The sequence below is a fragment of the Lepidochelys kempii genome, chromosome 3 (assembly GCF_965140265.1).
Source record: "Lepidochelys kempii isolate rLepKem1 chromosome 3, rLepKem1.hap2, whole genome shotgun sequence".
Lineage (NCBI taxonomy): Eukaryota > Metazoa > Chordata > Testudines > Cheloniidae > Lepidochelys > Lepidochelys kempii.
Genome location: NC_133258.1, coordinates 198,347,680 through 198,373,551, shown reverse-complemented (window position 1 = coordinate 198,373,551; position 25,872 = coordinate 198,347,680). Strand labels below are relative to the sequence as shown.

General features: G+C 45.3%; 2 protein-coding genes across 8 annotated transcripts in view; one reads left to right on the top strand and one right to left on the bottom strand.

Annotated features, from left to right (window-relative positions):
* SEL1L2 (SEL1L2 adaptor subunit of SYVN1 ubiquitin ligase) overlaps positions 1–416 on the bottom strand; it is a 73,411-nt gene extending 72,995 nt beyond the window's left edge. For all 6 annotated transcript variants that reach the window (XM_073339557.1, XM_073339562.1, XM_073339560.1 and 3 more), the window contains exon 1: positions 57–416. In XM_073339557.1, the coding sequence (XP_073195658.1) occupies positions 57–111 (55 nt within the window). In that variant the 5' untranslated portion in view covers positions 112–416. The remainder of the gene's footprint in view (positions 1–56) is intronic.
* A 1,033-nt stretch (positions 417–1,449) lies between these two features.
* MACROD2 (mono-ADP ribosylhydrolase 2) overlaps positions 1,450–25,872 on the top strand; it is a 1,311,577-nt gene continuing 1,287,154 nt past the window's right edge. The window contains exons 1-2 of one of the 2 annotated variants that reach the window (XM_073339563.1): positions 1,450–1,666; positions 18,449–18,565. In XM_073339563.1, coding sequence (XP_073195664.1) covers positions 18,463–18,565 — 103 coding nt within the window. In that variant the 5' untranslated portion in view covers positions 1,450–1,666; positions 18,449–18,462. Of the gene's footprint in view, positions 1,761–18,448; positions 18,566–25,872 lie in introns of both variants that reach the window. The other variant, XM_073339564.1, reaches the window with a different exon arrangement.

The following is a 25,872-nucleotide window of genomic DNA, read 5'->3' as shown; positions in this document are numbered from 1 at the left end:
GCTCACCCCGGCTTCAAGGAAGGAAGAGCTGCTGTCGTGCAGTGTCAGATACCTACTGTGCACCGAGACCAGGAGAGCCAGCAGCAGCGGCGCCACGCTCACAGCCTTCATCGCAGAGCAGCTCCGGCTGCTGTAACGCTCCCGCAGCGGCCGCACATGGGGCAGGGGCCGCAACCTCCACCTGCCCCCGCCCCCAGCTTCAGGGCAGGGACGGGCTCCCACAGACCCCTCTTCCACACACCCCGGGCAGGGACAGGCCCCCACCTCCCGGGCAGCAGGCACTGATGGCCGCGGCCACCTCAAAGGGCCAAGTTCATCCACTCCCCCCCTGCGGGCTAAACGGGCGCCTGCCCGTCCGCAGCGCAGGCTCGGCCCTGAAGCGGTTACTTAGCAACCGTTTGCCACCGAGCGGGCAATCCCCTCCTTCCGGCCCGTCTGACCTTCCACCCGGAAGTGAAGTGTCAGTTCACGCGTTCTAACCGAAGGGGCTGAGGGAAGGAGGGCGGGCGGGAAGGCACCGGGGCCGCGGGGGGGTGCCAGGGAGCTGCCTGCAGGACGCCCCTTGCCCTGCGAGGGGAGGAGCCGGGCCGCCGCAGCAGGTGGGGTGGAAGCCGCAATCCGTAACCCCGGTGTGTTTTGGGTCGGACCCCCTCCTCCCAGAGCCCAGCCTGCTCGCTCTCGACCCAGAGCTGCTTCCCGTCGGGCTCGGGTGCGTGTCAATTGCTGTGGCCTCTTCCCGCCCTCCTCCGGTGGGGGGGGGGCAGGGACAAGCTGCACGCGGGCCCTTGGCACGCGAGCGCGACTCAGCGAAGGAGAGGCAGGATCCTCCCCTCTCACAGCCACACCTGGGGCCGCAGCAACAGGCCAGGGAGGGATGTTACACGGCATCTCCTCCCGGCTGTGAGCAACGTGTCGCACCTAAGCACAGGCGGCCGCGGGCTGGGGTGGGGGGAGAAAGGGCTGAGATGTGCCGCCGAATGGGGGAGGAAGGAGATTCGTCACGAAACAGCTGTGCAGAGAAGCCTCTTCCCCCGGGGGCTGGGGAGACTGTACGCCGGGGGCACCCCCACATAGCAGTCAAGCGACCCCCACCCCTTACGGGCAGCAAGGGAGCCCCCCTCCCCATAAAGAAGGGCGCTTGGGGAAAGGGAGGGCCTCTCCCTTGTCCTTCGCTGGAAAGAAGAGGCACCTCCCTACTGCTCCCCCATGGAGGGAGCCACCCGAGTGTTTCCCTCCCCCACCACACACACACAGAGAGGGGACCCACCCCGATCCCCTCTGGATGGATGGCGACGCCTCAGAGTCGCCCGGCTCCCGCACGCCTTGCCCGCAAGGAGGGAATCACCCCGCGGCGAGAGAGTCCACCATGGCCTGAGCTCACTCGTGTGCCCGGCGCTGCCCCCGGCCTGTCCCTTTAAGGCCCCTCCCCTCGGCCGCGGCGCCGGAGCCCGTGTGCTGCGAGCGGCCCGGTGGGGCGGGGGCTGATGAGCGGCGGCTGCCGGAGCCAACGGGCCGCGGGGTGGGAGGCGGGCGCTGCGGGGGTGTCGGGTTCGAGCGAGGCGTGACCCAGTTGACAGGCGCTGTGAGCCGCTGGGCAGGAGCGAGCCGTGCAGGGGGACGCAGGGGACGGCCGCCGGGTCAGCGACGCTCCACCCTCCCATCTCCGGTGAGCCTGGGGAACGTGCAGCTCAAAGCCGCCGCCAGCCACAGCACCATGTACCCCAGCAACAAGCGGAAAAAGCTCTGGAAGGAGGAGAAAGGTACCAGCCCCTCGCAGCCCGGTCTCCGCCGGGCAGGGCACCCCATCTCCCCGCCGGGTGGGGAGCCCCTCTCCCTGCCCGCCCGGTGCGGGAGGTACTCGCTTCCCCTCAGCCCTACCTCTTGTCTGTCCTCCTTGCCTAGTGGGCCAAGGTGCCGACCCCCTTGTCCTCCTGCTGGGCAGCGTAACCCTCCCCCCGCCCCAGTAGGGCAGCTGGTAGGTCCTCTGGCCCCACGATCCTTCTCGTGGGGGGGCAGAGTGGCCCTTCGTCTTCTCCTCCCCCGTCCCCCTGCTGCTATCTCGGTGGGACAGGGTCTCAACCCCGCCTTGCTGTACTCGGTGAATGGTTCTCCTGGGTTTTGAGCTACCCCCCGCCTCCGTGGCTCTGAGGTGTGAGCTCCCTAGTTGCTCTTATGCCTTGAATTTCTCAATCCTCTTCCACCATGTGTGGGTAGGGGTGCTGGGGATGCTTCCCCACCCCCTGGTTTGAAGTAGTAACAACAATACATGGTTTCCATCAGCAGCACCCCCACTATAAACATTGTTCCAGTACCCCTGTTTATGGGTCATTCCCCCCCCCTCCACTTTTCTCTGTGCTGCACCTTTCTCTGGGGTATGTGTCTTTACTCCCAGTGTTTCTCTTCTCCAGCCACCCCTGTGTGTGTCAGTCTAGCCATGAGCCTCCTTTCTTTTCTTTGATATATTTTGGCTATCTTTCTCAATCAATCACCCTTTTCTTGTATGTGACTTCTCCTTTTCCTTGCATTCTTTCTGTCCCTCTCTTTTCCTTTACATGACTGTGGATTCTCTCCCTTCTTAGACCCTTATTCAAACCTGATCTTTCTCCAAAGAGGCTATGCCAATCAGCATAAACAAATATTTGTATTTTATGTGCTTACAACAAAGCTTGTTTCCTTGTTTTTTTTACATAGGGATGACATGTCAGATAACTGTGTGCTACTAGGGGGAAAAACATGAATAAAAGTAGAGTGTTTCTTGCTACCCTTACCCCTTTTATTTGCTAGATCTAGGCAGGAAAACACATCTGCAATGCTACTTATCACAAAACAGACATAGAATAGAGAGAGAAATCTGAAACAAGTTCAAGTGCCCAAAAGCGCAATAATTTTTTTTTTAAAGTAGCTGGGGGAGGTTGGAGGGAAAAGAGAGGGATACTAAATGGCAAACTAAACACTTAAATGGCTCTAACTGAAGGAAACATTTTGAAACCAAATATAACTTTAAATCTCACAAACTTATTTTGATCAAATGCTAGTTTTGATTTTGAGGCCATTTAAAATGGAAGAAGAGAAAAAGGTGTTAAATTGGAAAAATATAGGTGAAATATTTCCTCTATAAACTACTTGGTAGAAAAAGTAAACATTCCATACAGTGTATGTAAAAAGATAAAACTAAAACTGATTCTACTGCTGTAAAGTTAGTCATATGAAAGATTGGTATGTTTCAGGTAGGTGAGAAATAAAATTATATAAGATACTAAATGAAGTGTTTAATCCAAACATAACTCCACCACTTTAAGTTGCATGACTTTTTATTGTTGTGTTTAACTATTGAACACGGATAGCAGCTTAAATAAAACTTATTGATCTTCTTGGCATGAACCTTGCAATAGCAGCTAAGTGAAATCTTCATTGTAGAAAACAGCTGAGCTCCCTCCTGTGAAAAATGTTTCCCTTTTAGTAAGGGAACTGACATTTAGAACTGGATCCTACCTTCAAAACTCTGTCATCAATCTCATAGGAGAGTTTTGGGTTTTTTTTCCCCTTCTTAATTGGAAAAAGAGCAACTTGTCCACAAACACTGAATAGCCATCAAGCTGATCTTGCAATTTTGGTCTTATTGTATTGACTGTTTTGAAGACAATCCAAACATACACAGAATAATAGAAACAGTACAAAATCCTGTTACCAATATCCTCTAATATAAATTAGTTTAGTTGTTTATCCTGGAAACACTCATGTTGACCTTCTATTTAGTGTTCATATAAAATGAAAAACTACACTCTTAAACAGCAAACAAGTATGACTGACAATGTAAAATATTGTTCTCTTTCTCATATTTTGTTGTTGCTGTTTCTTCTACCATAGGATTCCTATAATTTATTCTCAGTAAGGTGGTACATGGAGGCCAGGGCCTTGTTGTGCTAGATGCTGCATGAACATAACGGACAGCTGCTACTTGAGAGAGAAGACTTAAGTCTTAAACATAACTCCATATGGGGGGGGGCAGACGGGGGGGGGAGAGCAAAACAAATACATAATCAATCTGCCTGAGGCTAGCCCAACTTTTTATGTTTCACTTAAATGTACAAGAAGTTATTTATGTGGCATGGGCTCTACAGGCAAAAACTACTTTCCTGAGCTGAGATTTTTATCTTACATGCCTGATGCTATTGTTCCTACTTGCAGTGGATAAAATGACAGTCAAATTGTGATGGGCACTCTTAATTTTGAGCTCCCTTCTATTGATGAATATTCAGTATCTTAAATATATGATCAAGCAATACTAACTTCCTGCAGAAATGTTAATGGAATGCACTTGGTTTACTTAGGGGCATGTGAGGAGGGGAGAGGTTTATAAAACTTAAAACTGTGAATGCTTTCTCCCATCTAACAGAGAGAAGAAATAGGGGCTTCACATTTGCAGGCAATTACTGTACCAAAGTTGATAGAAGATTCCTAAGCATGAGCAGCATTCTATTAGGAATCTCAGCACCTTTCTACCTCTGGCATTTGTCAGGGGAGCTTCTCATCAAGGGTGTACTGTATATCTGGGATTTGGTGGTGAGGGATGCTCCTACTTCATCATTTCTATTGAGACTGTCCATTAATGTCTAGTAAATGTCCTTAAGCCTTGATTAATCTCTCTCTCTCTCTTTTTGTAGCTGTGTTGGTCCTGGAATATGAGGATATGAGAGAGACTGGGTGGGTGAGTTGATGAAAGAGACAAGCTTTTGAGCTTACATACCTGAAGAAGAGCTCTGTGGAGCTCGAAAGCTTGTTTCCTTTGCTAACAGAAATTGGTCCAATAAAACATGTTACCTCATCCACCCTGTCTCTCATTTGATTACTAAATGTCAGTATTGCAATGTCTGTATTGTAGATGCCTACCTTCTGGATTCTTTTTTTCCCCTGGTTGTCTTCCTACCAGGTGAATACCTGCAGTGCCTGTCTGTGGCTGGTATGCATTCACAAGCTGCAGCAGTTTGAAATTGACCTTTTTTCTTTCTGTTTCACTCTTTACCTGGATCTTACAATTTCACACAAGAGCCGGCTCTCTGCAAACTAAGGAAAATAACACTTCATTGATTCACATTTGAGAGGTGATATTTACAGCTATGGATATTAGAGACTTTTCTGAGAGCTTAATTTTAACAGAAACTGATAGTTTAGGACTACGCCGCTCCACACGAGTAAGTTTCAAGCCCTGCAAGTAATAAAGATATAGAAGAATTTTGTTCCTTAAAGGCAACAAATTGACTTGTACCCTTTTCACTAAAATTCAGTAGAAGTCTGTTTGCTTGTCTGTCCTGCAGCTCTGAAGTTTTGAGTGTTGTCTATAGTACCAATTGATCTCTGCAGTTTCAGGTTCATCTTTCAGTAGTACCTGTAGCACACGTGAAATATTTGTATTCTGTGTTCTTGAGGATTAAACAATTGAATTACATTGAAATTTTATTGAATAATAATCTAATGACATTGATTTTTTTATTTTATTTCTAAAGGTCCAATTAAGGTACACAATCATTATGTATTTTTTCCAATCCTCCAGGTTAAGTTGGTTTAAAAATGTATTGCAATCTAAAAATCTTTAGAATAAGAGGGAGTCTCCTTTTATACTGAGAAGTCAAACTTTGATTATTGGACTTCACAGTTTTGTAAATTCTCCGTAAAGACTGGTATCTTTCAGGTGATAGAAATTTCTATCTGAGCAGCAGCAGCCTCTCCATCCTGCTGAATCAATGTGCCTCAAACAGGATCTGAAAATACAATTTTTAGATGGAGAGTAACTCCTTCCCCATGTCTGTCTAGTCCTGGGCCTTGACTAAGAGCAGCAGATATGATATTGGACTAAGATCTCAAGAAGGAAAAAACATTTGGCTGCTTCAGATAATGTTAAACATACTTGTATGTGAAAGTGAACTAAATGCTTTTAGATAAACTTAATTTGTATTATGTAGTTCACTTGTTACTATACCCAAATTATGCTTATATGGAAAATGACTGCCAGAGGCTAGACTTGAATACAAGAGTACTGGTGTGCTCCACAGTATTGTGCCACTTTCTTTTTATGGAAGAGAGAATTTATATAATGCAATAAGAAGAAAGGGGGTTAAACAATCTTATTATAACATTTCATATAGATGAAGTGGCTTCCCCCACAAAACTGGGATTTATTATGCTAATAGAATACACAGAGGTTGAGATTTCATCATCTGCCTTTCCTGTCACCCATATGACTTTGGCATGTGGGTTGGAATAGCAGCTGCAGCCCTTCCTTTTCATTTGGATGTAGCAGACCCACTGAAGTTTTTAAAACTCAGGAACCTGGGATGGCACTTCTGGCCCCCTCCCCTTTGTTGTCATGCGTGCCTTTCAGAATCCTCAGTTAATATGTCATGAATACTAGTATAGGAATCTCAGATGGATGTGGGCCTGATACTAATAGAGATCAACAGAACACTGGATCCTGAGAGGACCAAAGGTCTAATCTGTGTTTCTAATGCATATTGTCATGATAAGTGGGTATCTCAGGATAATATATTAATACAACACGAAATGGATAACAAAGGTTTTAACAGTGAAGTGTATTCTGGGGTTTTGCATCACGTTACGGCTGACTTATTACAGTTGTTACAATCACCGCTAAAAACATTCTCGGTCTTTTGTTAAACCCACAGAAAAAGAAGGAAAACAATTAAAGCATTTGAAACTTAAAGAAGTAATGCTTTCATTTTAATAATTGCCCTCTTCCTTTAGCTGTATAGAGCCTTTTTTTAAATAAGGGAAAACCCCTGTTTTGATGATCTCTTTAGATTATATGAATTGTCCGTTTTTTAAGGTGAGGGTGTTATAAATCCAATCCTGTTTCTTTTAAGACAAAACAAAATGATTTCCCGTAAGAATAATAGCAAAAATAGGAAATGTGGCTTTTGTCTCTGATGCTCTCTTGCTTGCGACCTAGCTGTGAGAGAAGTACAGGGAAAGCACATGGGTTTATCCGTCACTGCAAGACTTGGAAAACAGCTACCAACAGCAAGCTGTTTTTAGGCATTACTTTTAGCTTCCCTTTCTGGTCACAGGTTTACTACAGCAGGGTTGCGAATAGTGGAATTATCTTGTCTGTCTAAGCCAGGCTATCTTTTTGCCTTTTGTTCAATAAAATAGGAAAGAGGATAAATGAGGTGGGGATGGAAAATGACAAGGAGGGGATGGTGTTAGGAACCTAACATCCCAGGTGGTGGTCACGATTTATCTGATGCTGGTGGAGGTGGTGATTACTGGTGAAGCCCAGCTCTGGGAGAAGCTGGGTAAGGTGTAAAGCCAGGAAGTTGGCCACAGAAAAAGGCTGCAGGGGCAGAATCTGCAGTCACTCTTTCGGCACAGAGATGAGGGTGGGAGGAAACCCAAAGGGGAGCAAAAACTGTGGGATCTTGTCCCTAATGAAGAGGTTTACCCAGAGGAGTTGCAGGGCAGAAAGTTAGTGGAAAGTAAAGTAGGCAGAAGCTCAGGGAAAGAGCAGCAGTGTTTGAGACCATGTAGTCCTTGGCTGCTGAGTATAGGGCCTCTGGGATGGAACCTGAAGTAACGGGTGGACCCAGATACATCTACTAGTCACTGGGAAGTGGTGCAGGACTGTTGAATGTGCCATACAGACAGCTGGTTTGGTGAGATTTTGATACCCTGAAAGGGGGGACAATACAGTGACATAGTTGGAGGGCTGAGTCCTAGAGAAAGCACCCAGAGTCCTGGTGAGAGAGAGAGAGAGAAGGGGTACTAATCCAGATGCGAGCTGATTTCCAGATGACCCACAAAGGAGCGTCCCCAGCAGTGAGTGTACTCATCACAACTAGCCTTTCTATCTCTGGGTCTTGTTTGCTTTTTACAAACCATTTAAGTAATGGGCTGTTGTTTTGGACAGTTGTAGGATACAGACCTCTGCACCTAAAACCTCCATCAAGAAGGTAATGGAAGATGTGTGCAACCAAAGAATGGAGGTCAGATTGTAGTTCAGTGTATCAACTTACCAGTCGGAGGACATCTTAGGGCTTATCTACACAGGCATTTTAGTTCGTGCTGAGTTGATGCGTACTAGTTGGTATGCAATATGTAATCTGCAGTAATAGTGTGCAAATGAGATAACTGTGTCTTGTTTCAATGCACATGATTGTGTACATGTGACAGGGGATTTGTGTGTGTGATTTGGCATTTCAGGTGGTTATCCCATGGTCCTTTGCTTCATTGCTGAACTGTGTTTATTCTGGCACTTTGTTTGCAGTGCATTGTGGAATACATAGTGGAAGCCAGTAGAATTCTGGGAGTTGGGGGCCAAACTCTGAAAATCCCATGATTCCTTGCCCTCTGTCCTGTGATTACTCTTTCTGGGTGGGCTAGCACCATTTGTTGAATTTCTGTCGGCCATCCTGGATGCAATAATGCTCTGTTCCACAGTGCTGGCAATCATGAATACACAGAGACTGCTTGCAATTTGGTTGAGTTCTCAGCATTGGGTGGCTTTGGCTTTCAACCACTGAGCAGCTGATGTGGCTACAACATCTGCAGCAGCAGAGAGAGAGAAAGAGGAGGAGAAGAATACGAAGCAACTGGTACTACGTAAGCTGTTCCTGGAACACAGTACAGAGTTGTTTCTGGGCTAGGGGAAAACAGAATCAATGGGTGGGAAAGCATCTCGTGGTGGTGGTGTTTTGCAGACCTGGGATGACCAGCAGTGGTGACAGAATTTCAGGATGGTGAAGGCAAACATTTTTTTGAAATCTGTGCTGAACTTGGAACAGTGGAGGGAGCACACTGCCATGTGGAATCCCATGCTTATTAAGAAAATGAGTTGCCATTGCCCTCAGGCAGCTGGCCACCCCTGACTGTTACTAGTCTGTATCTAACCAATTTGGCTTGGGAAGATTGGCTGTTAGGGGAGGGAGGCCTTTCTCATGCAGCTATGTGCTGTTATGCAGGAGGTATTGTTGTGCTGGGTTACAAAGCTTTATAACGCTTAGGAGATTATTGATGTCTTTGCACATATGGCGTTCCAGAATAGTGTTAGACCCCTGGGTCCCCTCATTTGCTTCCTGCACCAGTTTTTGGAGTTCATAAGCGGAGAAAGGGCTATTTCTCCAAGGCCTGATTGTCCACCAGAGCAGGTTCACAAACATACATGCAAGGTGGTCTGGAAAGCTCCCTGATGTTAGGATCTTTTAGAATCACCCCTGTTCACCTTAATGAATCACAGTGATCCTGAGGGTAGACTCCTCATGGACATTAATGGTGTGGAGATTGTTCAGGTCATCCTGGGAGATGGAGCTTATTTTTTATTTCCCAAGCTAATGAAGCCATTTACAGGGCACTTGGACAGAAGAAAGGAGCTGTTCTACTGTTGCCTTAGTAGTTGCAGAATAACTGTGGACTGTGCATTTGCCCATTGGAAAGTGAGATAGCACGATCTTATGACTAGGTTTGATGTTGCAAAATGACATCAGCCTACGATCATAGTTGCATGTTTGTTGCACAATATTGGTGAGAGTAAGGGAGAAAGTTTTATGAGTTGGAGGCTGAGGTGCAGATATTTGCTCAACACCATGAGCGGCCAGCAAGGCATCCACTGCGAAGTATAAACCATCTTGGCAATAATGTCAGGGATGCCTCTTGTTTTTACTTTGAGTCTGGTGCCTGAAAATGTGCAGCTGTCATCTCTGAGAAGGTAGGGGTGGGTGATGATTTTTATGGGAAGAGATGTTATGGTACTCTTTATGCTGTGTGTGCTTTTGAGTTGAAACAAACAAATGCCTTTGCCCTTCCCCCAATCTGATTCTGCTGTTAAATTGAATTTTTTTGTGCCATGCATTGCAGAAGCTTTGACTTTTTAAGTGGTTTTATTGTAAGCTTATGCCAGTAAATAATAACCAAAAATAAAATGTATAAACATTACAAACTCTGCTTGTAGTGATTAAAACATGGAGGAGAACAAAGGAGAGACAAGATGATGGTGATCAACAGGCAGTGGTGCTAGAAGGAGGGCTTTGGAATGTTTGACCGCTGGGAGGCATCCTCGGACAGAGGACTATTCTCAGGGGAAATAGAATTCTGGGATGGAGGTTGGCACATCTGATTAAAAGAGCTTTAAACTAGGAATTCAGGGGAGACTGTTTCGAGGTGCTCATGTAATCTCCATGCCCGATTCTGATATTGAATGGGAGGGAAAATCAAGTCAGAGCAGATACAACAATGGAGAAAAGAACAGCAGAGGCTAGGAGAATAGACATCAAGAGGAAAGAGTCTCATTGGTATTCGTGAGCAGTCAGGTGATGCTGGCTGTAGAATAATTGTACTTAATCGCGGGGAGGAATCTGGGTGAAGACGAGCAGAAACAACTAAGATGTCTACACCAATTCAGAAGTCTGGGTAACAAAATGGAGGGACTAGAACTACTGGTGCAGGAAGTGAAATCAGATGATATAGGGATAACAGAAATCTGGTGGAACAGTGGTCATGATTGGAGTACAGGTATTAAAGGGTATGTGCTGTTTGGGAAAGATGGAAATAAAGGTAAAGATGGTGGAGTAGCATTGTATTTTAATGACAAGGTAGACTTTAAAGAAGTTAGAAGTGATGGTATGGACGAAATAGAATCTGTTGGGTCAAAATTACATTGTGGGAGGGGAAGCTTAGAGAGAGGCGCAGAACCAGGTAGGGAGCTTTTTGGTCCCGCCCACCCCAGCACCAGCCAGGGTCCTGGGCCACATGCCACCACCCTTCCCCAGCATCTGTGGTGCCTCCAGGCAGGCCCTGCCCAGGTTTTAATCGTGGGTATTTTTAGTAAGTCATGGACAGGTCACGGGCCATGAATTTTTGTTTACTGCCCGTGACCTATCTGTGACCCTTACTAAAAATACCCATGACTAAAACGTAACCTTACTTATCAGTGCTGAATTGAGTGGAAGAATTACTTGTCTTGCTTACAGCACTCCTGCTAATATATCCCAGAATGATGTTGACTCATTCAACAGTATTATATTGTTGAATCATATTTAGTTTGATCCACTATAACTGCCAGATTCTTTTCTATAGTATTTCTTCCCAGGTGGTCTTATTTTGTATTTGTGCAGTTGATTGTTCCTTCCTAAGTGGGGTATTTTGCATTTGTCCTTATCTAATTTCATCCTATTGGTTTCAGACCATTTCTTCTGTTTATCAAGATCAACTGGAATTCTAATCCTGTCCTTCAAAGCACTCAGAATCCCTCCCATCTTGGTAATGTCCACAAAATTTGTGTACTCTATATGCCATTATTGAAATCATTTATGAAGATATTGAATAGAAACAGACTTGGTACAGCTCCTTGCAGGACTCTACTTGATATGACCTTCCAGCTCAATTGCAAACCATTGATAACTACTCTGAGTATGGTTTCGTAATCAGTTGTGCACCCACCTTATAATAGGTTGTTCTTGACCAGTCTTTCTCAAATGGGGGGGTCCCAACCCAAAAGGGGGTCACAAGGCTATTGTATAGGGATCGGGAGATCACAAAAAAAATTACCAGTGGGAGGAGGAAGGGGAGTAGAGCAGCCACCCAGCTCTGAAGGCGGCGCTGCTGCCAGCAACAGTGCAGAAATAAGGGTGGCAATACCATGAGTGTGCTCCTGTGACTATGTACAGTAATTTGCTATCACTTTTTTTGGCAGGGGGTCGCCTTGGTTGAGGCAATACTTCTCTAGTTAGTTTTATGTGAAGGTTTGTGTGAGACCGTATCAAAAGACTTCTTGAAGTCGAGGAATATCCCATCTACTGCTTCCCCCTATCATGAGCTAATTCCATTTAAATTAAACGGAAGGATAAATAAAAATGTCTGCAACTAGGGTCCTTGAAAACAAGGGGAAACATAATTTTTTTTAAGGGAGTTAGGGAAGTTGACTGGACTGAAACTCCTAAATCTGAATGTTTAGGAGGGTTGTAATTATTTTAAGAAATCTGCTTAGGTAAAGGTGGTAACTTGCTGAAAAGAAGTTTTAGTCTCAGAAGACTATTTTTACTTTTGTTGGCTAGTAATCCTTTCTATTTTATACCTACTTGGTATCACTTTTTTTGTGTAATAAACTTTTTTTTTTACTATAAACCAAATCAGTGCTGTGATTGAAATGAGTGTATGTCAAATCTTAAATCAATGAGCTGCAGTATATTGTCCCTTTTTAAAGGAGTAATGAACGTAACTTCTGTAGTGTTCAGTTAGAGGTCTGGACACTGCAGGGAGTCATCTCTGGAGAACTCAGGAGTTGGGGGTTACTATTTTGTTACCTGCAAGGCAAGGTTTAGGCTGTCAGAGTCCTGAAGAGTTTGCTGGCAAAGTAGACAAGCTGATAAGTCAAGGAGTTGTCACATAGCTTGGCAGTAACAAATACGAATACAAATACCTTTTTCTCCTCTCCATCTCAGTAAGTGAGAGTTTTGCATGTGTAGACGCTTGTAGAGGCTTTGTGCTGGGAGAGAAATTGAGCCCTGATTAGGGCATGGGGCTGCTTTGAGTAGGGGTCCTATAAAGGTAGCCAGCCAGTCAGGCCCAGACAGTGGCACAGGAGCCAGTAAACAGAGCTGTAATCAGGGGAGTTTGATTTTGGGTTTGTTTTTGCTGTGGGTGCTGGTGTTTTGGTGTGGTTTGTGTTTCCCAGATTAACAGGATTCAGGTGGGAAGGCTCTGACAGATACAGAGGCAGCAGTGGGAGTGACCCAAGTAGTGGAAGACACAATGAAGATGACTGGATGTGGAAGCTGCCGGGTGTACATGATCCTGGAGGGGGTACCTGGAAAGAGTTTCGTCTGCATGAAGTGCCGTCTGATAGAGCTGATGGAAGAAAAGATCCGAGGATTGGAGATGCAGGTGGAAAGTCTGGTTGAGTTTAGAAGGGGGTTTGAGCGGATTGTGGAGCAAAGACATGAGGTGACTGAAGGGAAAAGGTCAGATATGCAGATGGAAGCAGGACCGAAGAACTCTGAGGGGAGACTGCTGGGTGAAGAAAATGGACAGTGGAAGCATGTGACCAAGAGAACCAGGCAGAGGAAAAGATGGCTAGTGAGGGAGAAATAGAGCTCAAGAACAGGTTTGCAGAGTTGGAAAATGAAGAAGGGGCTCAGCAGGTGGTCACTGAAGGTGGAAGGGCAAGGAAGAAGAGAAGAGCGGCTAGTCCTATAGGAAAAGGGGAAGAGTCAATGGAGACTACACCAAATATGAGCCTCAGGAGGATACAGGATGGGTTGAAGAGGATTACATGGGACAATAGGAATGGAAAGAACTTGCAGCCAGAGGGAATAGGGAGAATCGCACAGTTACCAGGAAAAGGCAGGTCTATGTGATCGGGAACTCCTTACTGAGAAGAATGGACAGGCCTGTAACCAGAGCTGATCCAGAGAATAGAAGAGTGTGCTGTCTTCCAGGTGCTAAGATACGGGATGATTGGAGAATTGGTCTGGTATCAACAAGACTACATTCAATAAGGACAAGTGCAGAGTACCTCACTTGGGAAAGAAGAATGAAATGCGGAATAACTAGTTGGGAGGTAGCACTGCTGAAAAGTACCTGGATCACAAATTGAATAGGAGTCAACAATGTGGTGCAGTTGAGAAAAAAGGCTAATATTCTGGGATGTCTAACTTACAACACTCCTGATAATACAGGAGAGGTAACTGTTCCACTGTATTCAGCAATGGAAAGGCCTCAGCTTGAGTACTGTATTCAATTCTGAGTGTCACACTTCAGGAAAGATGTGGACAAACTAGAGGGGGAGTCCAGTGGAGAGCACCAAAAGTGATAGGTTGGGTTTTCTAAACTTCTGAGGACAGGTTGGAAAAAAAATTGGACGTATTTAGTCTTGAGAAGTGAATGAGTGGGGGACCTGATACTAGTCTTCAAATATGTTAAGGGCTGTTGCAAAGAGGATAGTGATGAATTGTTCTCCATGTCCATTGAAGACAGAAGTAGTAATAGGCTTAATCTGCCACAAGGGAGAGCTAGGTTAGGTATTAGGAAAAACTTTCTAACTAAATGGGTAGTTAAGCACTGGAATAAATTACCAAGGGGAGGCTGTGGAATCCCTAAAATTGGAGGTTTTTAAGAACAGGTTAGACAAACATCTGTCATGGATGATATAGGTATACTTGACCCTGCCTCAGCAGAGAAGATTGGACTAGATGACCTGTTGAGGTCCTTTCCAGCCCTACGTTTCTATATTCCTGAGGAAATTCTGAGCCAAAACGTGTAAAATTCTGTGCACAATATTTTAAAATTCTGCATATTTTATTTGTCAAAATAACACAATATAGTCACGCCTTTTTCAATTATTTTGGTAATTTATTTCAAAATACCTGTCAGCACGTATGTCTGTAACAATACAGACAACCAAAAAGATTTGGGAAATGTTTTTTGACAAATGGATTCCTTACTAGGCATATTAGCACACTGATATGGCTCCACAGAGCAGATGGCAATACTAATATTTCCATGTATGTCCAGCACAGAAGACTTTAAGGGTATGTCTATACAGCGCCCCGCCCTGCAGGGTCCTAGAACCCAGGCTCCAACCTCAGCAATGAAACAGCCCCACTGCCCAAGCGGCACAAACCTGAGTTGGCTGGTATGGGCCAGCCTCTGGTTTTTCTTTGCTGTGTAGATATAGCCCATAGCACATTGTTAGGACTGAAGTTAGGCCATGATCTGTTACAGCACTTAAATAGGTGCATAAAGTTCAGCACCTGAATATCCCCATTGGAATTAATGCTTTGGCAGATCGGGGCCTTAGGGCATGGCATGGCTGAGTAGTATTCAGCATGTCACTGTGTAGTCACTGGACTAGAAAGTCAGTTGTTGCAGACAGTAGATGAGAAGGGCAATGGGAGTGGAGGCTCCAGCAGGGCAGTGCGGAGTGGAGGCTACTGGCTGCACAGAGGTGAGGGATCACTATGCAGCCCTCTTCTGGGACACAGACTTGGTGGTGAGGCTGCACCTGACCCTGACACTGTGCAAGGGCTGGTCCTGCCCCTCTGTGCCGGGTGGGCATGCATGGCCAGCTCTGCCCCCATCCAGGTGTGGGGGAAGCAGACTTAGCCCCACACCTGGATCCCCCACGCGAAGCCCCTCCACACTTGTATCCTGGCAGGCTTATCTGGATGTGCATGGCTCTGTGGAGTGTTGAGCATGGGGGGGAAATCTAGATATACAGGGGCTTGGGGTGGTGGTGGGGGGTGCGGTCTGAGTGCAGGGGGAATAGGACTGGGGAGCTACAGATGAAAGTGTTTGGGGCTCAGTGGGTGGGGTCTGGCAGGATGTGGTAGGGGTCCAGATGCAAGGGGTTTGCGGGCAACTCGCCATACAGTGACCCCTTCCCCCTGCAACTGAGGAGCAATGGGGACAAGAAGCATGGGAGGGTGTGGCAGGGGAGATTTCCGTGCGTGGGTCTGACACAGCCCTGGGAGTGGCCCATGCAGGGGAAGAAGGCCTTAGCCCAGCCAGGACTAGCATCTGGAGTCTAGTGCATGGTAGGAGCCACCAGCCAGGGCGTCCCCGGCCCTGCATCTCCCTGGCTACAGGCGCACTGCAATAGCGAGCGAGAGGGACAGTCTTGCACGCACACCCAGCCCCGTCCCCTGAAGCAGTGATCTACATCTCTCCTGGCTGCTCCTGACCGACACATGCCTGATCAGGACTGCTGCCTGGGAGGGGCTCATGAATCACTTATTCTGCTGGGAAAGAGTAAAATCTGCAAGGATATTAATTTTCTGCTGCGCAGTGGCTCAGAATTCCCGCAAAGTAATTTTTATGCTTGTGAATGTCCATGCTAAAACTGAGCAATTCTCAGCCTAAGATTAATCTCTCCTTCATTTTTACAGAGAAATAGATTGGGTTGTGCACCGATTATTTGAACCCTCAGTGGCTTCCAGTCTTTTTATGAAATATATAAGCCAGTGGAAAGCCATTATGCCCCCTTTGTCTACCTGATTGCAATAATGATGAATGGTATCTGATATATCTCAACCATTTACTTTAAGAGCTGTGCAGCTATGCTATCCCTAACTTAATCTTCTCCTGTATGAATCCCTGTTTGCAATGCTGTTACAAGGCGCATATACCTCAGCGAGGAGCAGTAGTCTTACATGTACAGCCATGCAATATTCATGTCTACGCATATCTCTCATGTGAACTGTGAATACTAACCAAACCTTTTTTTTAGTGTAACAGCTGTTTCAAACTTTTCAATTTCAGACCACTACAGTTTCATTATATAAATCTGCCATGTTGGCGGGGGGGGGGGGGGGGCGAGGTTGCAGATGTTATGAGTGTGCAAATGGGGTTGGAGGAGACGGTGGCATTTGCCAGGTAGGAAAGATGCTGGAAGGGAAAGGGAAACTAGTGGACGAATACATACCCTCCATGGCATGGGTTTGTAAAAAGTTGATGGTTGGGGCTTCAGCATGATAGAAACTTATTACCCTGCCCAGTCGCCACTTTGAAAGTGTGTTTTGGGTGGGGCAAACAAGGGGGCGGGGGACGGTGTTTGGGGAGGGAGGGAATCAAGGTTTGGAGAGTTGGAAAGGTTCCTAGCTTCTGTTTGCCCCAAATGGCAGTGGCCAATGGGCACTTGGAACAGAAGCTAGCACAACTGTATAGCCTAAAAATCAATTGTAAAGATAGGTAGGTAAGTAGATACATGCTGCAGATCTTCCTCCTGGGCCCAAGGCTGGGAATTGGTCTGGCCTCTTACATAGCTGTCCTCAGGATTTGGAGTTCTGAAGAGATCCTGCTATACAAAGAGAGCTCTTCACTTGTCGTCCTTGTCATTGTCCTCTTTCAGTGAACTATGGTTCCCATTGGGAGGGAGATGAGGGCCACAGTCTCCCCGCTGGGAGCAGCGGCACCACTATCCACAAGGGTTCTGTAGCGGCATGTCTGTCCAACGTCTCATAAAATAGATTACATGAGCAGCACTGGACTTGTATTTTGACACTCCTCTGTGTGTGTGTGTGACATTTTCCTGATTTCTTGTTACGACATTGGTCAGTGTCCTGGCTGTGACCCGTATTAGTCATCTGCTTAGCAATGTTGTCTAAGTTTCTTATTGCGGTGGTTGGTTGCAAGAGCTTGCTGGACTGTCTCTTCTCCCCAGATGGTGAGGCGGTCAGGGATCCTGCCACAGCTCCAAGTAGCTGCACAAAGAATGGTGTAGTGTTGCTGGAATAATATTACTGTAATGATGATGGATTTGAATCTAGGAGCAAATGGACTGATCCTGGCCCTGTGTCAGGTGTTTAAATGGGGGAGGGGACATCTGGTCACCTTAACCCCAGAACACTGAGGGCATACTGGTAAACAGGCGGGTCAGTCATGGACTCCCACAAAGCCGTGTGGGATAGCAGTTGGATGACTGCCAACGTAGTGTGTAGAAGCATTGTGTGTACACGAACCATAGTTGACATCAAACATACGCCACTTTAAAGGCAGAATGCAGAGTTGGCAGGAAATGGGGAGCTACAGTGCTTTAAGGGTTTGTGTCATGTGTCGGCAGACATTTTCAATGCAAACTAACATGAGTTAGTGTGGACTGACCTCCTGTTGTCTTCCCCGCCCCCAATGTAGACAAGTCTTTCATTCAAATTAACAATAGTAAAACAATAAGTGACTGGTGACATTGATGTATATACAACCCCATCCATCCCTCCTCCCCCAGGGTGTTTTTGGTTCTGAATGAGTAGCTTTAGAAAACAGACTTAATTACTTGTGTAAATTTGTAAAGCAGAATTTCGAAACTTTTTTTTTTTGTCGCAGCTTTGCCTGAGCCACAGAATGTGAACACAATATGAACACATGGCATTTATGAAACTTTTTTCTTTCTTAAACCAAACTATCCAAAATACCCTATAACACCAGATAACTTGCTTTGACCAGCTCCTTTCAAAATATGTTGACTGGCTCTTTGGTAAGTCTTCCTAAGCCTGTTAGGTAGAGAGAGCGGTTTAGACATTCATAGACCATAACAAAATATTAAGAGCCTAAAGAACGTAAGTAATTTTGAAAAAGTTTAAAATTGTCAGTTTTATATTGTGTGACACATCTGCTGCTGTTCTTCTGGTTCGTGGCTGGAAATTGATTGTGAGCCAGTAGGAGAAGGCTCTATAGTTGTAGAGAGGATGACTGGAGACCTGGGGGGACAGTGCAGGAAGAGGCTGTTCGTGCTGGCTGAGCTGGGGTTTCCAAAGTTACTTGTATGCAGTTGGGTCTGTTTTGATATGAGTAATGTAATGTGTTTCAATTACACCCTACCTGGCTCTGTGACATCAATCCCATTCAAACAACAAAAACTACTTTGCTTCTTGGTACCAAAACTTGCCGCCACTGGGCTGAGGCCAACAATATTAAGTTTTTAAGAAAACTCCATGTGTTTTCTAAACAGAGCGTTTGTTGAAGATGACCTTGGAGGACAGACGCAAAGAATATGTGAGGGAGCATGTTCCATTGAAAGACATTCCAACATGGATGGAAGAAATGAAAAGCAAGAACCAAAGTGACGGTATGTAAAGAAGATGTTGGGTGGGCGGGGACCTGTAAAGAAATTAACTATATATATTTCTCTGTACATATAGGTAACATTATCTGCAGTCTAAGTTAATTGCATTATACTTAAAAAAATTAATTCTGTATCCATACTGCCTTCTTAATTGTTGGGATTGAAAAATGGCACTTTTTTCTTGTGTTTAGCCTACTAGGAGTTACATAATGTAGATAATTTTGGTCTTGGTTCTTAGTCAGTTGCAAATGCATGCAATCTACAGTATCTAGCATGGACCTAATTTTCCAATAATTCTATCTAGAGTGTACTGATACCAGTGGCTTGATACCCTTAAAAGACCTGGACTTTACAGCATTTCCTAAAGCATACAATTGAGGATTTGTATGTGGGTGTGGAACTGAAGATCCTTTTTACAATCACTCTGCTGGCAGCCCCCTTTCAGCTTGATTTAGGGAAATCTAGTTGGAGAGCCTCTACATATTGCATTGATGGCAATATTGTATGGAGAGAGGTGGTGTTTCTCAAGCAACCAGGTTCCAAATCATTTTGTGCTGTATTGGTTTCAACCAATACCTTGAATTTCACCTGAGAATCTATTGGTGGTCCGTACAAATTATGGAGTGCTGGTGTTATATGCTGTGTGTGTATATATAGGGTATTGCCTAAAGAGTAGGGGGCACTGGCTTCAGTTTTTAGATGTCTCAGCTTATGTAGAGTTGATTTACAGTAGCCTAGTCCTAAGGTGCTAAAGGCATAGGTAGTAGTAGCCAAGGTCTACATTTAAGGGATGTAATAGCACTCTATTTTAGTCTTTCTATTCTATAGGTTTTAATACTGCATTGATATTATACTATCTGAGCACCTTCCTGTAGCATAGGGGTTCTCAAACTTCATTGCACCGTGACACCCCCCCCCCCCCCGCGACAACAAAAATTACTATATGACCCTAGGAGAGGGGACCAAAGCCTGAGCCCACCCAAGCCCTTGACCCTGCGGGGCGGGAGAGAAGCTGAAGCCCAAGGGCTTCATCCCCAGGCAGGGGAGCTGGAACCTGAACCTGCCACCCAGGGCTGAAGCCCTTTGGCATGGGGTTTGGCCCTGGGCGGTGGGGCTTGGGATTCAGCCCTGGGCACTAGCAAGTCTAAGCCAGCCCTGGTGACCCCATTAAAATGGGGTTGGGACCCACTTTGGGGTCCCCACCCACAGTTTGAGAAATTCTGCTGTAGTGCATTAAGCTGTGAGACAGTGCATCTGTGATGTGTTTTGGTTCTCATCTTCTCCCCAAGGGAGCAGCATGTGCAGTGTAGTCTCCTGTTTTGGTAGCTGTTTTAATGAACATATATGTTGCCATATGTTTGGAGAAGGCAAGATCAAAGAAATGTGCCTTGCACTTGGAGCCCAAAGTGATGAGGTTTGTGTTGGCTCTTAGTTCCTGAGGGAGTTCATTTGTCAGTCTCTGACCAACCCCTAAAAAAAGTTTTGTTTTCCCTTCCTCCCCCTCTTTGAGGCACATTTTACTCTTATTGTCCTATTGTGACAGAGGAGTGTAGTTATCAACCATGGTCTTCACCCCAGAGCTTTGGATGATCTTATAGATACCCTGGACCTAGACCATGGAGTGCTTTGAAGATAAGCACAAAGACCTTGAACTTGATGGGAAATTCTATGGGAAGCCATTGTAGAGAGCAGAGGACAGGTTTGATGTATTCATGGTAAGATGTGCTGCAGGGTTATGTATTAACTGGAGTTTCTTAAGTGGTGAAGGTTTCATGCCCAGATATACTGTATTGTTGCAGTCCTGCTGAGAGGTGACAAAGGCATGCATAATTGAGTCCAGGTCTTTGTCCCAGGATGGGATGGAGTGTCTCAGCCAACCGGAATGGTAGAAAGCATTACTTGCCAATACTCTAGATAGGCACAGAAAGGGAAGAAGTGCTTGAGGGCCATACTGCTATGAGAGCATCCAGGAACAGCCAATGATTTGATAAGATGGTCAGATTGTAAACCTTGGTACTAAATAGCAAACTTCCTGATGCTGATAGAATGTGCTCCAGTTCCTTTTCTTGTGTGGTATGGTGTTTTTAAAAAAAAAAAAAAAAAAAAGTGTTCAGGAATATCACTTCTATCTTGTCCAAATTAATTCAGGTAGTTAGGCCTCATCTATGCTCACTAATTAAGGCAAAAGGTCTGAACATCTGTGGACTCTATCCAATGTGCATATCAGGAGTTGGCTCATAAGTATCATCACCTTACTTACATAAAAAAACACAAGTATCCAGACTACTCAGATTTGAATGTTTTATTATGAAATTGCCTCAACTGCCTCTTCTAGTTAATATTGATTAATTACAAGGCCGGATCTTCCATACCCACATGGAAGGGTCATGTCCCCTTCACCAGGTCTCCCTTCTCCTTTGCCCACCATGCCTCGGTTGGGGTCCCATTCAGGCAGAGCCTGTCTACTGGAACACTGTGAGCAGCCTCTGTCATTGTTCTCCACACACTGCACTCCTAGGATTGCCAACTTTCTAATCGCACAAAACTGAACATTCTAGCCCTACTCCCTGCTCACTACATTCCCCCTCTCTTGGTGGCTTGCTGTCACTCACTTTCACTGGGCTGGGGCAGGGGGTTGGGGTGCAGGAGGGGTTGAGGGCTCTAACTGGGGGTGTGGGCTCCGGGGTGGGGCTGGGGATGACAAGTTTGGAGTGCAGGAGGGGGCTTCAGGCTGGAGGGTGGGGCTGAGAGATTTGGAGTGTGGGAGGGGGCTGCAGGTTGAGGTAGGGGGTTGGGGTGCAGCAGAGGGTACGGGTTCTGGGCTGGGGGTGTGGGCTCTGGGATGGGGCTGGGGATGAGGGGTTTGGGGTGTAGGAGGGGGCTTCAAGTTTGGGGGGGGGCTCGGGGTTGGGGCATGGGTTTACCTCAGGCGGCTCCCAGTAAGCAGTGCGGCAGGGCCAAGGCAGGCTCCCTGCCTGCCCTGACTCCGTGCTGCACCCTGGAAGTGGCCAGCAGCAGGTCTGGTTCTTAGGCTGGGGTCGGGGGGAGGGATCAGGAGGCTCTGTGCACTGCTCTCACCTGCAGGCACTGCCTCCCACTGCCCCCAGTTCCTGGCCAGTGGCAGTGCGGAAATGATGCTTGGGGCGAGGGCAGTGCACGGAGCCCCGTGGCTCCCCCGCCTAGGAGCCAGACCTGCTGGCCGCTTCGGAGGCGCAGTGCGGTGCCAGGACAAGTAGGGAGTCTGCCTTAGACCCGCAGCACTGCCAACTGGACTTTCAATGGCCCGGTGGGTGGTGCTGACCAGAGCTGCCAGGGTCCCTTTTCGACCGGGCGTTCCAGTCCAAAACCAGATTGCCTGGCAACCCTATGCTTTCCTGCAACCATAGATATGGGGCTTAGAATTCTGTCCTCAACCATTGTGAGATGGCTTAAAGTGATGACCTGGATGAATACGATGATTAAGGTAACTATAGATATGAAGGTTAAAACTCCTCCCACAAGCTTTGTCTCTGTTTAAATGTGAATCTGAAGCAGCCACTTGGAAGGGTTTCAGGAACTGGGAGTCTCCTCTGGGTAATCTGGATGACCCAACAGGTTTGCAGGCCCCAGTAGCATATGGGTAGATGACTATACCATCTAGTCATCAATCCATTCTCCATTATTTGAAATGGAGGTCTACATAAGAGGCTGAAATTTTTCAAATATTCATATGGTTTGAGTGAATCTGTATTACAGTAGCACAGTAGTCCTCAGATTTTTCAGGGATGTGCCCCCCCCCCCTTACCCTTGTCTGTGCCAGGGGGCGGGGCTGAGTCAGAGCTGAGAGTGGAGTGGGGTTGGATGGTCTCCCTCCCTGCTCCCTGAGGGGGGACTGGCTCAGGCTCCACTGCGCACCTCTAAATGTTCCTCAGTGCCCACCTAGGGAGGTGTGCCCCACAGTTTGAGGACCTCTGCAGTAACACATAGAGCCTCCTTTGTGGTAGGCATTGAACATACACTTAAGTCAGTCCCTTCCTCAAAGAGCTTACTGTCTACATAGTATTTCTTCGCATGTCCTTTTGTCTATCTTAATTTTATGCATGGAGAAATGAGTGCATGGAGACTGACTTTCCTAAGCTCATCTAGAAAAATCAGAGAGAGTTGGGAATCTTCCAAGGCTTAACCACAAGACCATTCTTCCTTTCTACACATTAAGCTATTTTCTGAACTTTACTAAACTTGAAAGTCAGTGAGGCTTACAAATACTGACTGTTAATGTCACTATCTTCTTTGGTTTTTGAGAGCATGATACTGTTCTGCATATTTGCTTCATGAAACCACTGTCTCACTTGACACAGGTTAGACAGCGTGCTAATCCCATTGGTGAATTTCACTTCTCCTGTATGTTTTGTCTATACAACATTGATTTTGCTTTCTTTCAGTTAGTGCTTAGTGTGCTGCAGAAATGCTGGAAGGCAAAAGCTGAGCTGAAACACTTTCTTTCCCCCACTCTGTTTAAGCTTTTGTTACATTGTATATTTATGAGAAGATAATGTCTGCAGTTTCTTGCATTTAAATTTGTTTTATAAAAAAGCTGTGGAGGAAAAGTAACCTTTTAGAAAGATGGGCTGATACTCAATAAGCCAGATAATTCATTTAAAATGTGGAAAATATTAAGAGAAACATTTCTTATGAATGTGGTGGTTCACACTCTGTATGTAGTATAGCAAAGTCCCCTCCTCCCCCCAGTACTTGTACATTGATGCTATTCTGCAAAGCACTGAGTATATGTGAAAGTAGTACTTCTGAACTTAAATATTTAGAGTACAGAGTTTGGACCTTTTTTCTGACCTAGAACTCTTGGTTTTTTAAAGTAATTTTTCTTTAAACATAAATGTTGTGTTTCTGCCCCCTTTTTGTTGTAAGTGAGTAATAAATTCTTCAAAGCTCTAGACGTTTTGAAATATAGGATTTGACATATAGATTTTTGACTGTACTTGGTTCGTCATCCTGCCAATTCCTGGTGCTTCAGAGGAAGATGAGCACACACTTTAACCCAGATACATCTGACGAGTTGTGCTGCATAGCGTGTACAGCAGTAATTCTTTCCTGATAACCAGCAGGTGAGTGGCTTATGACTAGATGTAATGAATAAATAAAGGCACTTCCAGCATTTTAAAAACTTTTTTTTTTTTTTGGTAGTACTGCAGTGTGTTAGGAACCCTTCCTAAACAACTCTTGTGATGTTTTGTGCCTTGAGATGTTCTCAGTCGAATGGCCCAGTATGTAGGGGCAAGGGCAACAACAAACGAGCACTTCTTTTTTCTTTGATATACGTTATATCTATTTTTATTCCATATTACTCTTTGAGCATGTCCGTCTCAGTTAGTATGTTGCTCAACAAAGTGGTTGCATGATTGAAAAGAAGGTAGAGGTTGTGCAGATGAGCTCAGAAGATCCTCCTGTAGATGAGGGCCAAGGTGGAAAGTTAACTTCCTTCACTAATGAGCCTGGTCTCATCAGCAGAATAGTGTTAGTAGGGAAGGCTGAATAAATACAAGTGCTAGTTACTTGTTATAAAAGTCAGATGCTACTTACTACTATAAATGTAGTATTTGACTTACCACAGGCAGTGAATTCCACAGGCCACCAAGAAGCTGGGCAAAGTGACTTCCTTTTTATTCTAACTTTCTTGTCATTTAATTTTAAGAACTTCCTTTGACTGGATAAGGTTAAAAAAGGAAGAACAGAGCAGCTTACTCATATAATCAAGTCTTTTCTAACCTGCTTCTCTTCTAAGCTAAATAATATTAATGTCTGCAGTCCTGTCATACAGGTCCTGCCATACCTCTAGCCCTCTTTGCCCATGTGTGGACCTTATTAATCTCTTTGGAATTTTTTTTTGAAGGTGATATGACCAAAACTGAATGCACTGATCCGTTCTGTGTATTCTTCTTTAATATGTTGTCACTCACTTCATCTACAGTAGTTGCCAAGGGCAGGATGTAATAAAAACACATCTATGGGGCTTTCACAGCATAGAACAGTTGTTTTTTTTTACCCACAGTACAGAAACCAATATTTTTAAAGTTACTTGGACAGAGATGGTTGATAGGATGCTATCTACTGAAAATATAGATATCGCCTGAAATGATAATATTGACTCTTGCCAAGCACTTGTAGGGATCAGAAAGTAGTTAAGATTCAGAGTCTAGTCAGTCACTAACTTCTCTTGAGTCATGGTAGTTATGATTATTTTGGTGTGAACACTTGTCCACCAGGGGCAGTACTGGGATCACCAGCTTGCTTTGCAAAAGCCATAAAACTGCTTCCAGATAGTAACTTCTCCTACCGCGGCTGTAATGGATTTGAACCAATAACCCAAAAGTAAGAAACAATATATCTCCTCACTAATGCTCTGAGCAATCCACTACAGCTCTTGATTTAAGATGGGCCACAGAATATGGACTCAACAGGTTTTTTTGTTTTTTGCTTTTTTTAAAACACGCAGCATATTTCAGAAAAGAGATTTTTTTTTCCTTTTGAAATTTACGTCTGTTTCTCTCTTTTAGCTAAGAAACATCCTAGCAGTGTCATCTTGAACTATTATAGTTAAGGATTAATTCTCAATTTTGCATTGCATAAATTCAGCCATTTCAATTCATTGTGATAACTTCTATGTGACACTTCAGTCTGTTTTAAAATTGTAATCTGTTTTCTAGAATTCCTAAATGGATTAAGCTGCTTCTTCAGTTACAAAATGGTCAAAATAGATCTCTGTAGTTTCTCTGACATGCTCCAATGAGAATGGTTTGACTTTTAAATAAGGTCACCAATGCTGATTTTGTGCAGACTAATGTATTCAGGAAAATATTTGGCCCCAGCAGTAGGGAGGGGTGGATGGGAAAAGAAGAGAACCCAACTCCATGGTGAACAGCTGATGTTTGTGAGCTCCCACTTTTTGCATTGGTCTCATTACTCTTGTCTTTGCCACAACCCTTTCCCTAATTCTCCTATCTCTGAATTGTAGTTATGCAGTCAGTGTTAAATAGCCATAGGGTTTTGTGCTGCCAGCAGTGGGGAATATGTTCTGTACCTGGGGATGAGGAATTTCCTTGTGCATACAACTGTAGTCAGGTATCTGGGTTCTGGGGAATGGTACTTGCACCACTGGGTTTGTTGCTGGCTGGAAGACTTCCACAGCCAGAAAGATCCTTAGCCAGTAATCTGCTGTGTAGGGAAGCGGCCCTTCTCCAGAAGTCTCTCTTCGCAACTCATGAGGTTTATAGAGCTGTAAGGTCTGATCTTGGGTTTGAGGTTCTGCCTTGATT